Genomic DNA, 14,481 nt, shown 5'->3' on the forward strand with positions numbered 1-14,481 from the left:
TTTCCTGGCTGAATTACTTGCTGTTATTAGAGGCTTGTCTCTAGCTTGGGAGCGAGGATTCAGGAAGCTTATTTGTGTCTCTGATTGTGAAGACGTGGTGAAGGCCTTAACTGGTTTAGGGTCTTTCATTTTATATTCTTGTGCAGCTTATTTAGCAGAGGCCAGAAGCTTGCTCCACCAAGATTGGGAAGTGTCTATTCTTCATCACACTAGAGAGAGGAATAAGCCTGCAGATGCTCTAGCTAAATTGGGGATGTGTCTGAGATTGAACTTTATTACTTTGCTAACCCCCCCCCCCCCTCCCCTCCCCTCCTGAGATTGTTCATCTGGTGGGGTGTGGATAGTTTTGTTTGTGTTTTTGCTCTTTTCTTTGTTTGTTTCTGTTTCCCATGTACAAAATAAAATATATCACTCATTTCTATCTTTGCTCTTCCTATATGCATAAAGTGGACGTGAAAATGATGTGTTTACTGTTTACACAACATTAACGCTGTGTACCAAAGCTTTAACATTATGAGCTTAATGTATATGCATTGCTGGTGTAAAACAAATCATAGCATGTGAAGAATAATTACTTTCATTTTAAATCTTAATTAAAGTAAAAATATGTTTTATGATATAGCGAAATTCAATTAGATATATGTGCAAAATTTATTTTACATTTGACAGTGCACACTTCTTTAATACAATATTTATTTTGATTTGTTGAACTAATTGATATTATGAATTTTATTTTGTAAAGTACACTCTTTTTCTTTTTCTTTTATGATTGGGGCGAGCTAAAGCGTCCAAGAAAACAAAAACTAAAAATTGAGCAGAACACAAGTTAGGTGAAGCATTAAAAACTTTCAAAGGGACGTCTAAATCAAAACTAAATTTGGCGAATAAATCTGCAACTGAATTAGCTTATCAGAAGACATGCTCGGATGCTCCCACTCAACCTGGGAGAAATCCACACCAATGCTTTAAATCTGATTGACCAAGGAGGCACAAGAGTGAGAGCTAGCACATCTTGCATTCGAGAGATGAACAGTGCAAGTTGAAACAGAATCAATTACTACCTTGCTAAAATCATTTTGCCGAAGCAGACGAAGACTCATTAATCTCTTTATCTAAAATAATGTTAAATTACTTTCTAAGTATATTCCGTATTTTACTAACCAAAGTATCATACAGTTAATAGTCGGAAGTAAACGCATTAAGCAGTATGGAGCTGGTCATTGATATAACTTATTTGGTTATGATATATGGACACCAACAAGGTGTTGGTCAAGGTAAAAAAAAAGGTGTTGACATAGGGGTAAGTACACTAAACCTCATAACTCATAAGGATAGGATAAAAGCACAAGTGGGAAATTCGCAAAATCTCTTAGAAGCCTTATACGATCATGATTTAACTTTATTCTCTTGTCTTCGACTTTTCAAGTGTCTAATCCGGGATGATTAATCCATTTTAAATTTGATATTGGAGCCACAAGTATCCAATTAGAGCTTATCAATCACAAATCGGTAAAAATGGAACCCAAACCCAAGTCAATTCAACCATCTTATGATCTAAAATGAACAGCAAAGATTCTAAAATCGACATTCATTTAAAACTAAAATAATTGTAGCATTGTACTCTATTTCCCCCCGCTTTTTTCCTGTTTTCCTTAAATTACAATTGTATACCTTGTAACCTACGCCCCCCCAAAAATGACAACCAGGATAAATGACACCACTCACCAAACCCACAATAAAAAGATACAGCACCCCATTCAATTTTAGGGCCAACACAGCAGAATATGGAGGGGCAAATTCTCCTAAAAAATTGGAGAATGATGGATAAAAAAAATTGAATATAAGATATAATACACAACCAACTAGCCTAACCAGCAGACTCAGGACCTTAACAAAATGGCCCTCCCAGAATAAGGCATTTTTACCAATCCTCTATGATACACTCACCAAATTCAGCTCCAGTGGTCTCAAAGCTTCTTGAACTATTTCCTGAACTGCTCTGTTGCGCCGGCAGACATCCGCAAGCTCTTCAATGGGAACAGATAGTCCATTAGTATCACCCCCAGAAGCCACATCAGAAAGTGCTTTTAAGAATCTTGATCGTTCCACGTCTGTGGCAGCTGTTGATGGAATTAAAACAACACATTTCTTTGCCCATTCCACTGCTTGCATCCCATATGATCGAGTTAATGACAGTAATGTGTACGCTACCTGAGAGACGTGCAGGTGCATACAAATTAAGATGTAGTTGTACCTCATCCAGCGGAATATTGTTAATATATAAGAAAATGAGACAGTTTATATTGACATGAGAAATTACCACATCAACTCGAGATTTCGGAAGTGCTCCAGTTAATGAAGCAATCAAAATTCTGGTAATGCTGGGACCTCGAGGAATAATTACACTATCTCTGTAGGGTATAAATTGCTCCCCAACAGTTGAGTTTCCAAGATCAAAAATATCAGCCAAGAAATGCAATATGGAATTGGAAGCCTCTCTGCAAAATTCGCAGAAGGTAAACAACCATACTTCAAAGCGCTAAAGATACATCGCAGTACAAAGAACATGTGGCAAAGCTAATATACTCTCAATAATCTAATTCAAACTCAACCATAAGAAAAAACAGAAATAGAAATTGTAAATTGCCAACAATTATGCGGGCAGGGAGGAACTGAGACAAGCAGCAGCACGAAAACTTGCCACAGGATTCCTAGTATCTCAAAAATAAACAATAACGAAAAAAAAAAAGACTAAGAATGCACATAATACCATTTTAGAAGAATGGAGGAGGATTCTTTCATCATTGTGTGTACGGGTGTGTGTTTGTGTGTGTGTGTGTGTGTTAGAGAGAGAGGGAGAGAGAGATTATACCTATGCTGTACTGTGATCCCAATCATAGAGCAATCAACTAATGAGGGAAAAACAGATGAGGGAATAAATAGCTGAGGACAGTAGCGAATACACCTTGAAGCCAACAGAAAACAGTCATCTGCTATATCAGGCCGGGCTGTGAATTCCTGCAGGAAAAAATGTGATTAAACATTCAAACACTAATAATAGATCTAAAAGGAAGTGCTGAAGCAATGTCACTTCAATCACACCTGAATATTTGTGAGAAGACGAGTTGTGTGCTGGAATAGTGCCTCAATCAAACTCTTCAGGTAGTCAGCACAAGATGGATCAGAACCAAATATCTGAAATGTAAGATACCAACCACCAAAGTTACAGCAACCTAGTTTAGTAGTCTATTGAGCATAACATGCAATGGAAGAATTCTCTAACGGTGAAGGGATGATAGATCCATAATCTAACAAATGAACTATACAGTAGTAGTCTCCCTAGGTACTGAATCAAGCTTAGATGCTAAAAAGGAAGGGACAACAATGCAAAAGGGAGAGCAATAGAAATATTTTTGGTATTTCTCGAATATTTGAAATAAACAAGAGAAAAGATGAAGAGAGAGGATAGACAAAAACAGCCCTAATGGATTTAAACAAGAAGGATAACCTTCTTTCCAAGGGTGAAACCCTTCCAAAGGAAAATCCCTTTACAAACTCTAATACCCAATTCGCTCTATCCTAACTCCTAAGTAGAGTACTCCTATTTATAATAAACTAATCCTACTAACCTTACTAAGTAAATGACACTGGCCCAACATAGGCCCAAGTCAAAGAATAAAAGCTAACTTAATACCAATGCAAATAACAAAAGCAAACAAATAAACTCTAACCTAGGCCCAAATACAACAGGCCCACTGACTCCAATTTAGAACCCTAACATAGGACAATATCTTTGAAAACACGAGCACTAACCAAATCTAACAAGGCATAGAATGTTTCCTCCTTATTCCAATATACACAAACTAAACAATAAAAATATGACAAAAAAATGTTTCACTTGAGCTAAAACCATATATAACTGGCAATCTAAGGTTATTGGGAATGACAACAGAAAAGGTATAGTAAGATATTCATACCTTTATAACTTCACTAGAAAGATAAAGAAAGCATGGCTGGTGGTGCTGCCTATATAGACTCTGAATCTCTTCCAGCATGGCACCAATTGTGAGCCCCATGAACCTTCCAGAAGTTCTCACCTAGAAACATGCGATAGAGTATTGCTACATAGCATTCAATAATACAAACTAATCTTTTCAATGTTGATAATGCATAGAACCAGAGTTGGGCTTGTACAGACTCTTTAGGAGAAAAAAACCACCTGGGAACTGACATTGAATTTTAAAAAAGGTATCATTCATATGACTGAGAAACAGTCAACTGAAAAGATAGCTTATCAAACAAAGGAAAAAAGGCACAGATAAAGACATAATATGCCAGGATTGAAACCACACAATTGTACAAATAAGGAAATTTAAGATGAGTGCCCAAACCCATGGCATTATTAACTCTTTTCTTCACATCCAGAAAATATAGCAGAGTTAATGGTCTAGATTACTCACTGCATATTTACATGCTCGGCAGAGAGATTCCATTGTTCTCATGTCCCAAGCACGACTGGTGTCAATATCATTATATAACATATCAGACAAATAAGCTTCAAAAAATAAAAATAAAATAACGAAACAAAGAAAAAAGAATAAATGATAGACGTCAGAAGCAATTTGAGACCACTTACAGATCAAAAATAGCTTTAAAAATTGGCCAGAGACGTTGAATAGCATCTGCCACAACTTGAGGATGATTTACATACCTAGAAGCGGATACAGTTACATGTTTAGGATTGTGATTGAAACAAAAAAGATAAGGCCCCTTTGGGGTGTGTAGGCATCAGAATGTAAATTATGGAACACATAAAAAAATATGGGACGCACCTAAAGATGTACGCAAATCGATCTATATGAATTGTTAACTGACGAGACGGTCTTTTATTTAAGACTTCTGGACCTTGATTGATAGCTTCCTGATGTAACAAAATTTAAAAAGCAAAATGACAAAAAAGAAAAATTATAAGAAAAAAAATCTCGGTGGACAGCCAGTAGACCCTAACCTGTAAAGGAGATATGACTGGTATGCATAATGCCTCAAGAGCTCTCTTAGCATCATCTGGAGGGAGCTCAGTAACAACCATACTGCATAGAAATTTATCATGATGAAATCAACTTCTTCATTCATGATAGAATCACTAGCAAATAATCCTACCCCCAAAAATTCCAAGGAACCACATACCTTAATGCTTCAACCAGATGCAACGAGTCCTCAGCAGGAACTTTGAAACTATCTTCCCCATTAACTGACCTATTGTAGATGTGGAATAGACCCTCTAAGCATCCACAAAGCTTTTTCCGGCAGTCTGAAATCAGAACCAAATCATTTGTGTCATGGTTAACTTCTACAGTAGCACTAGCAGAATCTGCAAACTACTGTGGTAACTAACTACCACAAACATATTCTGTTAGGGAAAAACTGATTGACTCATAACTACCACAAAGCTAACTTATGACAGTTACTAAGTAAGCTACGGTACCTATTGCTTGAGTGTGGTTTATGCTTAAACTGTTTGGTAAAAGCAGTTGTAGAAAAAGTATTAAAAAAATCACTTTTTATGGATAATTAGATTCCTGCAATACTTTCTTGAAGAAAAAGTATAACTTTCTTAAACAAATTGCATCCTATCATACAATCACGGGGGTTTTACCAATGTTTATGAAAATGACCGAATCAAATTCACCAGGTAAAACTTTAGTGCTAAGCTTCATAATCGCATCAGAAAATTAATTTAACATAAATTTGGGTGCACAGCAGTCACTCATCTTCACGTTGTTCACACTGAATATTGGTGTAACTCACTGAACTGACACATTCCAAGGGTAAACACTAAATGGAAAGAGCACAAACACACTAAAACAAGAGTTAACTTTACCATCACAGATGTGTCTAAAAGCCAAGGCGGCAGCAGCTGCGCAGTCTTCAGATGTACCCATGCCATTCATTAGGATATCTAACACTGAAGGGAGTATAGACACTCCACAGGATGCAGAATCAAGCCATTTTGAATATGCTCCAATAGTTAAACACACTGAAAATAAGGCAGGACATAACAAGCATTTTAAAAATTAGGTACCAAATAAATTTAAACCGAAAAAGTACCATCTTATCTGTATATAAAATTACAAGGTGAAAATCACTTGACTTTTTCTTCACCAAAAGTACACCCATTACCTGTCTGAAGTAGTTGGGGTTGGTGAGGAAGCTTTGGAAGTAAAGCCATGATCTGTATGAAGAAGAAACAAAAGAAATACATATATAAAATGATCGCCATATATGTGCTTGTAAAAACACGTATTCATGTAGGGACATTGTGTGTACCCACTCACAGACACACTACGACACAAATCAAACATCAGAGTGATCCTAAATTGCATACAACAAACAAATGTACATAGGATAAAAAGCACATTGGCGCTATGTTGAAGTGGAAATGAAGTAATAAGACATGAGTGCCCACCTAAATACCTATTCAAATTTCAAAAACTGATTTTGTAAAACAACGGGCAAATTATCAGTATATCAAAAAGATAGTGAAGTTTAAATATGCATAACAACAACCAAGCCTTTTCTCAATAAGTAGAGTTGATTATATGGATTACAAGACGCCATAATGCCCTACTATGCATTAAGTTAAATGATAGAGATTAAATATAGACACAAGGGGAAATTAAATTATATTCCTAGGGTATGGTCAGATATCAAGAACCATCCTCCAAGTTTTTTATACTAAAACTCACTCTCTTACTGATTACTACAATATTTAAAAAAATATTGTAAAAGGGCATCAATTTTACAGTATGGATACTACAATCTCCTACAAGGCGGAGTCATATGACAAGAATGCTTTCTTATATATTTAATAAAAATATTAAGATACAGGGAGAATTTGAAAAAAAAGAAAAAGAAACCATTGCATCTTTTTTCGTAATGCAAATTTTCATCTGCAGTTGGAGTTTAACACAAACCACATGACATGTCAGGTTCTTTGGCTCTAAATGTGTGCCCAAATATCCACAGATGTCCTAAATGCTGACAGAATTTCATCTATAGCAAGACAAAAGTTAGAAGCACAATGATGCAGGATTTTGTTAAGTGGAACTTGTCATGAACCTGGGTGAAAATACATTAATGGTTTTTATATTATATTTTTAACATGCCACCTTATACAACAGACCATTGAGCTTAAAATCTGGACAATGCACAGGCTCACCTATGACTTACAATGTGCTGAAATTAAACTTTTTAATAGAATAATGGGGACAACAAGGATCAAACTCAAGAATCACTTGGTCAGAGACTCTGATACCAGGTCATGGATCAACTACCCCAAAAGCTTAAACTATTCAGTGAAGACACATGAATGACTTTTTTATTATATTTCTAACAGCACTAAAAAGCAAGAGTCAATTATAATTCAAAAATCAGGGGGAAATTTCAGTTATTTGACTATACTTTTGGGAAGATCAATATAATTCTTCCTACAGATTTAAAGATGTAACAATACCTGAGGCATTACTTCTGCTTCAACAACTGAAACATAATTGGATATAGCCCGAATACAGAACAAAGCAGCCTCTGCTGGACGCCATTCCTTTTGTTCACTATTACCATGGCCAGATACAGCCTAAATAGGGGAAAGGGTCGCTCAGAAACAATGAAGTGGTTCAGGAATTAACATTGACAGTATTCAGGGAAAACAATATCATTTTAGAGGAAATATTACAGGCAACATCCACAACCTACATACTAATATCTAGGTTGATGCACAGGAAGATGAAGCAATAGAGACCAAGAAGTTCAGAATGAAATTAGTGCATTAAAATTAGATTGAACAGATAAGCCCCTTCCACCATGTCAAGAGCCACAAATTAGTAATAGGGTAAGTATATTTCCATTAAACCACTTAAAATGTAATACACACCTCAAGAAGTTTCATGTAAAGAATTCTAAGTGTGGCATCACCACTAAGAACTGATGCTGCATCCGTTAATACATCCGCAACAGCTGAAAGAGCAAAATGCAGTTGACCAGTTAGAAATACCATCTAATTCTGGTTTAAATGAAAATGATAGAGATTTAGAGGTACAAATCATGAAAGAAGTTGTAAGTAAAACATAGTAATTCAGGAATGGGAGTGAAAGAAGGCCCCAGAACCTCCTCATACAAATAAGATCATTGGTAGTTCCAATATTTAAAGAGACTGAGCTCCTCATACAAATAAGATCATTGGTAGTTCCAATATTTAAAGAGACTGAGCAACAAAGCTTAATGGTAAGTAATAGAATGTGGCAAACAGATGCAATGAGCATCTGCTAAGTCCTAAGTCCTAACATCACTTGAATTGACCAGTGAAGTTATCTCAAAACTAACTTCATGTTTCAGACTTCAGTGACTAAAATTGTTTAGTTATAGGTGTGATTGCTCAAAATTTCCCACAGATGAGAAAGCCAATATCACATGCACATGAAAATCACACCGAAAGGAATTCTCTATCTGTTACCTAATATGGCAAACCTCTTATTTTTCTGAATTAAAGACTATTTAAAGAGAAAGGAAACAAATACAGGGGATAAGATGCCCTCCAAAAAGAATTAAAAAAGGACACACATTACCGAGGAAATCTTTCCTCCAAAGATACATGGGAGATCAGGTTGGTCCTCCAAAGATTTTGGGCATCAATATGGCCATTCTTGGCGTGAAATAAGTATCAATGTAGGACCAAATTGATGTCAAAAGTCAAAAGTGTTGTCAAATGGCACCAAAGGCAGAATTTTAGCAACATGCCAAATGAAGGTCATGATGGTGTGGTGATTTTTTAATAGAGGGCAATGGCAGTTCATTGGAAATGGCAACATATGAAAAACGAAAAGAAAAAAGAGATGGATACAATAGACCAAGCCCTTTTCTACCCGGTAGCCCATGACCCACAAAACCCTAACAGAGAAACAGTTGTGCCTCAACTGTCAAACCAGCCCCTCATACTCATTGCTATTTTCACTTAGCCTACCATCTCACCTCTCGTCTTCCATCTCCAGCGACCCCCTGCTCCAGTGATCTCCCTTTCCCGAGTATCTCCCTTTACAGATGAGCTAACAACTGACTTTCTTTTCCTTTGTCAATCTCTCTTTCTTCTGTGTCATTCAAATCCTTTTTCTCACTCTGTCTATCCCTTTTCTCCTTATTACTTTCTCTCTTATTCTATTCTGTCCTGTTCTGTTGAATCTATTCTCTAATTCCTGTCATTTTGTTTCTGTTTTCTATTGTTCTGTTCTCATTGTGATATGTATGGAAGAAAAAAGGACAGAATGAAATATTCCATCCTAAAATAGTGTTGTTTAGGACAATACATGTACCCCTTAGTAGAATCAATCCAGTGTATAATAACAAGAAATAACAGAGGTAAACCAACATATGCATTGCAACACCATTAGCCCGTTACACTAACCCATTACCATATTTAGTCTGCTTAAATTCCTTAAGATCCTCATATGAAAGGTCTTGATAATCTTCAGGATATTGAACCCGATAGCTAACCTGTAAAACATCCATCAAAATATTTTTTTAACAAAATTAGTAACAATTACACAATCTGGTCATAACTGGAAATAAAGAAGAGTAAAAAAAGAGTACTATGTAGGTGAACTGATGATGCAGGAAAAATATTATCTCTTACAATGCTACAACAATGTTGAGAATCATATTATAAATAACTAAAAGAAGAGTGGGTGTTATTTTTATTTAGATACAGATAATAACAAAATAGATTCTACAGTAGCACAATGACATGATGACTTCCACCGATGAACTATTCAGGGGGTTCAATGGCTTCAGATGAAAATTTCAATTCAATTTCCAACCAGGAACACTCACCAGTGAGACAAGCGACTCATAAGCAGGACGAAAAACCTGCAGCCTCCTATTTCTCTCAGCTTCAATGCATGCTTCAGTACCATATGAGATATAGGACTCCCTGTCAGATTATGGCATTATGCAATAATCATTTTTACAATCTGATTGATTCAATTGCCAAAAAGACATTACTTTAAAGAGGAGAAACGTTACTTTTTAGTCAAGTTCAACTGAAGACTATGCCAAAAGTTGAAAGTCATTGAAGCAATATCATATTCAGGATGTGAAGCAACTTCCAACAAGGCCTGCACGATTAACATTGATTCATCTGAACCTGAAAAGTTAATTTATCATAATTTAGATCAAATAGGATCAATACCAATAAGATCAGTGACCAACTTGCCAGAGCTTCAAAGCCATTCAAACAATGAACAAGAAAGCACTTCTGATTCTCAGGTCCAGGAGAAACTGATAAAGATTAGATCTATGTGCACATACCAGTAGCGATTAGTTCCACATAAGAATCACCCATATCCGCAAATAACCTAGCAATCGCCTTCACATCTTCCTCATCCTAAAGGCAGATAAAAGGATCATGAGCACAGTGGAGCTATGAGTAAGAAGTAAAGCATACAAATTTGCTTGAACAAAGAGTGTCACTATCAGATAAGATCATTATGACCACACAAAATGGGATAGAAAAACATAGTCCGTTCACAACTTCACATACAAATAAGAACTGAATTCCTCAAAGAATTTGCAGAAGAAAATTTAGGCTTAATATTATATGATGTTTTTTTTCTCAGAAAGCTCACAGAATCAGTGATGGACAGACAAGTTATATCGAATAGGTGTCAGTGGTCACACGAACACCAGTAATGCACAGTACCCAAACACACAGTCACAAAGACTTGGAGTACTGTTCTAATCAAATAGACAATCCCTCCTGCCTCAGCAGCAGATTTGGAACTCAGAAGTGTTTACCTTTGTAGAATCACTAAGCTGTGCTTTCAGATTCATAACTTGAGGTACAATGACTTGAATCAAGGGCATATTTGCAGAAACACCATCTATGTTTGCCACAGCAGTGTAGTGTATCAACTCCAAAATCACTGCATAGAGGGTGCAAAACAAAAAATTAAAAGAAACTCACATTGTCAAATTAAAGATACGGAGAAAGCAACCCCAAGATTGAATCCCAAGTGATAAAATTACATTCTAATACTAACAAATATGGAAACTGAAGGCAGCTTCAATACTTAGAAATAACAACATTCATGAAAATAAGAAAAGGAAACACAGCTACTGCTGCTGCTGAAGTAAGGAAGCGGGAGAGATGGGACTTTAATTAGGAAGTCAGCCCAGTACAAAGTTATACTTATACTTCCAAAAAAAAAAGACATTTGTTGGTACATTATACAGGTTAATCACATATCCTTAAAAAGGGTAGGCAATCCTCACCTCTCTAAGCTAGCTTTTGGGGTAAAGTTAGGTCTACCCCAAATTCTAAGAGGAACTAAATAGTCAAAACAGCATAATAAAAGATAGAATCCTATGAGAATGAACATGAAGAACAACAGCAGCTTTTTATCCAAATATAATCATACAATATCCTCCCACATAATACCTGGATACAATATCCATTTCAATTTAAACAGCATACAGATATTAGAAAAAACTGATATGAATATTTTCCCAGTTTCCTACCATTTACAGAAGCCTCTGACAGTAAATCAGAATTTAAGCTTGACAGTGCTGTCAAGACTAATGGATGAGAACTAAGAACAGATCCGGGAATCCTGAAAAAACGGAAAAAAAATCATTTAAAGCTGATAGAATAAAATGATTTCACCCCACCCCATTTCCCAATTAAAAGATTGAGAGAAAAGCAGCCCAAAATATCAGTTTTATAAAAGATAATATTTAACTTAAGTAACCTATCTAAACCTCATTAAGTTGTAATGAAAAGCTACAAAATCCTTAAGCCTCTTCATCTATTATTACAAATGCTGTACTGAAACCCATCACCTAGCATGTGAATTGCTTTAAATTGAGTATGATGCCCAAACACTTGTTAAAAAATAATCTTGATGAAGAATAATCTAAAAATGCACTATTTTATAAATTAAATTTAGTTACAGGCCAAAACAAAGAAAAAAAATATGTACCCATGCTTTAGGCGAAGCCACGAAGCAAATGCCTCAAGAACCTGACATGTTAACATGGAAGCATCACCATAAGACCATATCAATAAACCTGAGTTCAAATATCTCAAAAACAGCACATAATTGACAGTAAATAGAAAAACAACAGTAACTGCTCACCTGCTCCTTAAGCTCAGAAATAGCCAAACAAGCTGTCAAGATATTAAGAGCAACCTCCAATTGAGAAGTAAGCTCTTTTTCAAATTGACGGCGCCTTTCTGGACGAGCTGCTATCTTATAGTTTAATACTTCCTGGTTATAAAGTCAAAATAAGTAAAATATAATACGTAACACAAACAAACAAATTGCTAACAAACTTACTAAAATTGAAATATTTTTAACAATCATTAATAGAAGAATAAATGAGTCGGATGACGTTAAACGACTATCCGACAAGCCAGCATCTTTGTAAATGATAGCAGCTTGGAATTTAGTGACTTGAAATTTAGACGTTTGCGTAATTAATATGGAAAAAGGTAATGCGTGTTTTCCGCGTATCAGCAACTATACCTCCGGTAAAACTGTAAGTAGCTCCAAGAATCCCGGTATATATTCAGGATGGGAATCCATCTCATCCCTAAGCCATTTCACTATACCACCATCCCCCCAGTCTTCTGCAGGCACGTGGACAGCCAATGCAGCCACTGCAATGCTAATCTACACATGCAGAAAATTTTGAACAATAAATCTCATTACATTAAACTTCCACGAAACTAGCCACAAGCCTACTGCAAAGAAAATACAAGGGTGCAAGGAACTTCTGTACGACACCTGAGTTCTGACTTTTGGAGGACCCTTATGAAACTTTTTCAGCAAGTTCTGCGTTCAAAACAAACATGAAGGTAAAGATTTAAATGATCATGGGTGGTGGCTGATGAGAAAGACAGGAGCATATCAGTAATCCATTTTAACGATGAATTAAACTTACACATTACATCCCAAATGAAAACCCTAAAATTACATACATAGATCTACTCACTCACATTTAATGAGTCGCGCAAAGGCCGGAATGCTGTCGCAGGTAGTTCCTCAAAGTCCCGTTGAACCTAACTCATACATAAACAACTCAAAAACTAAGAAAAAGAACCCTTCTAGGTAAGAATTTCGCAGTCAGAAATCAACATTCAACATTCTTAAGCATTAACAACTTCAGAGCTTACCTTGCTTCGTAAAGTCTGCGAGCAAAATATCAAGGTTTCCAGATTGCTACTGGGATCATGAAGCAAATTATCAGCCACCTACAGAAATCAACCAAAGCACGTTCAAAATTGCGCCTCAGCACTGAATTACCAAGGTCACAGTTCAAAAAGCAAAAACAAAAGCCCTAAGCATCTCATCAAAACCCACAAAAATTGCCACGGAAATAGAAACGGTTCCGTAACACACAACTAGCTAACTTGCAGCAAAGTTCAAAGCTCCAGAATCAGCAAAAAAAAAAAACGATGAAATCAAATTGAGCATCTCGAAATAAAGCAGAAGAATCATCGAATCGGCGTGAAGGGAAAGAGATAAGAACGAATTGAGAAAGCAGAGATTGGATTGAAGAAAGCACCTGCCACGCATCCAAAGTTCGCTGGAATTCCTGGAGGTAGCGATCGGCTTGCATGCGAACGGTATCATCAGGGTGATGGTACAGTGCATTTAGGGCTTCTTTCACAGTATTCTGAAGCTCCATGGTCAAATCGAAATCGAATCGCGGAAACCAAAGCTGAATCTCTCTTTCTCTTTCTCTTTCTCTCTGAGCTCTGGTTTATCTCTATCTGTTTTGGATTTTGGAATTTGGTGAGTGAGTGCTTCGTCGTCGTCGTGGTTTGAAATGAGTCAGGTTTGTTGATAAAGCGACGAAAGGGGTTTTTGGCGCCCGGTGAGGAAGAGGATGATGATGGCGATCGATCGTTTTTCAGCCGTTTGATGAGTTGACGTTTGGTCAACTTTATTGTGTCTTGCGGTTTCAGCAAAGGGTAGTGCGTTTGATCTGGACACGTGGAGGTCATGCTTCAGGTTCGAGAAGTGGGTGGGACCCAGTTTTCCAGACCGTCTGGGTGTGTGAGTGTGTGTGTCCTCGTTGGACGAGGACGCCTGAACTGCAGTTGTTTTTGTTTTAATTGTCTTTTCACATTGCTTCAAGTTGGAACATGAGTAAGTGTAATTTCCTCTAGTAACAAAAAAAAAAAAAACATGAGTAAGAGAGAATCGGTGTTGTTCAAGGGTTTATGAGAGAGATTTCATGACTTATTGTAGTGTTTGTATTTTTATTAGGGTTGACAGCTTGATTATGATTAAACATGTGGTTAAAATAAAATAAAATAACATAAAAATAGAAGTGTTCGTATATTGGATTGAATGAATTTTGAAGAGAAAAATCATCTAATTCACTCTTATCGGTTTATTATTTTATTATTGAATGAATTTATCAGTA

General features: G+C 36.3%; 1 protein-coding gene across 1 annotated transcript; it reads right to left on the reverse strand.

Annotated features, from left to right (window-relative positions):
* Positions 1 to 1,573: 1,573 nt before the first annotated feature.
* LOC130713637 (transportin MOS14) lies at positions 1,574 to 13,963 on the reverse strand. The gene is made up of 27 exons (XM_057563417.1): positions 13,615 to 13,963; positions 13,223 to 13,300; positions 13,046 to 13,108; positions 12,834 to 12,881; positions 12,573 to 12,719; positions 12,183 to 12,314; positions 12,027 to 12,067; positions 11,566 to 11,657; positions 10,843 to 10,970; positions 10,357 to 10,432; positions 10,072 to 10,192; positions 9,880 to 9,979; positions 9,462 to 9,543; positions 7,931 to 8,013; positions 7,514 to 7,633; positions 6,181 to 6,232; positions 5,882 to 6,037; positions 5,188 to 5,311; positions 5,009 to 5,090; positions 4,833 to 4,921; positions 4,637 to 4,711; positions 4,461 to 4,515; positions 3,978 to 4,097; positions 3,103 to 3,195; positions 2,873 to 3,018; positions 2,321 to 2,498; positions 1,574 to 2,211 (listed from the first exon to the last, which is right to left on the reverse strand). Exons 1-27 carry the CDS (start codon positions 13,735 to 13,737, stop codon positions 1,933 to 1,935), a joined length of 2,883 nt encoding a protein of 960 aa, XP_057419400.1. The 5' UTR covers positions 13,738 to 13,963; the 3' UTR covers positions 1,574 to 1,932.
* Between the last annotated feature and the right edge of the window lie 518 nt (positions 13,964 to 14,481).

Source organism: Lotus japonicus, chromosome 4, assembly GCF_012489685.1.
Source record: "Lotus japonicus ecotype B-129 chromosome 4, LjGifu_v1.2".
NCBI classification, from domain to species: Eukaryota; Viridiplantae; Streptophyta; class Magnoliopsida; order Fabales; family Fabaceae; genus Lotus; species Lotus japonicus.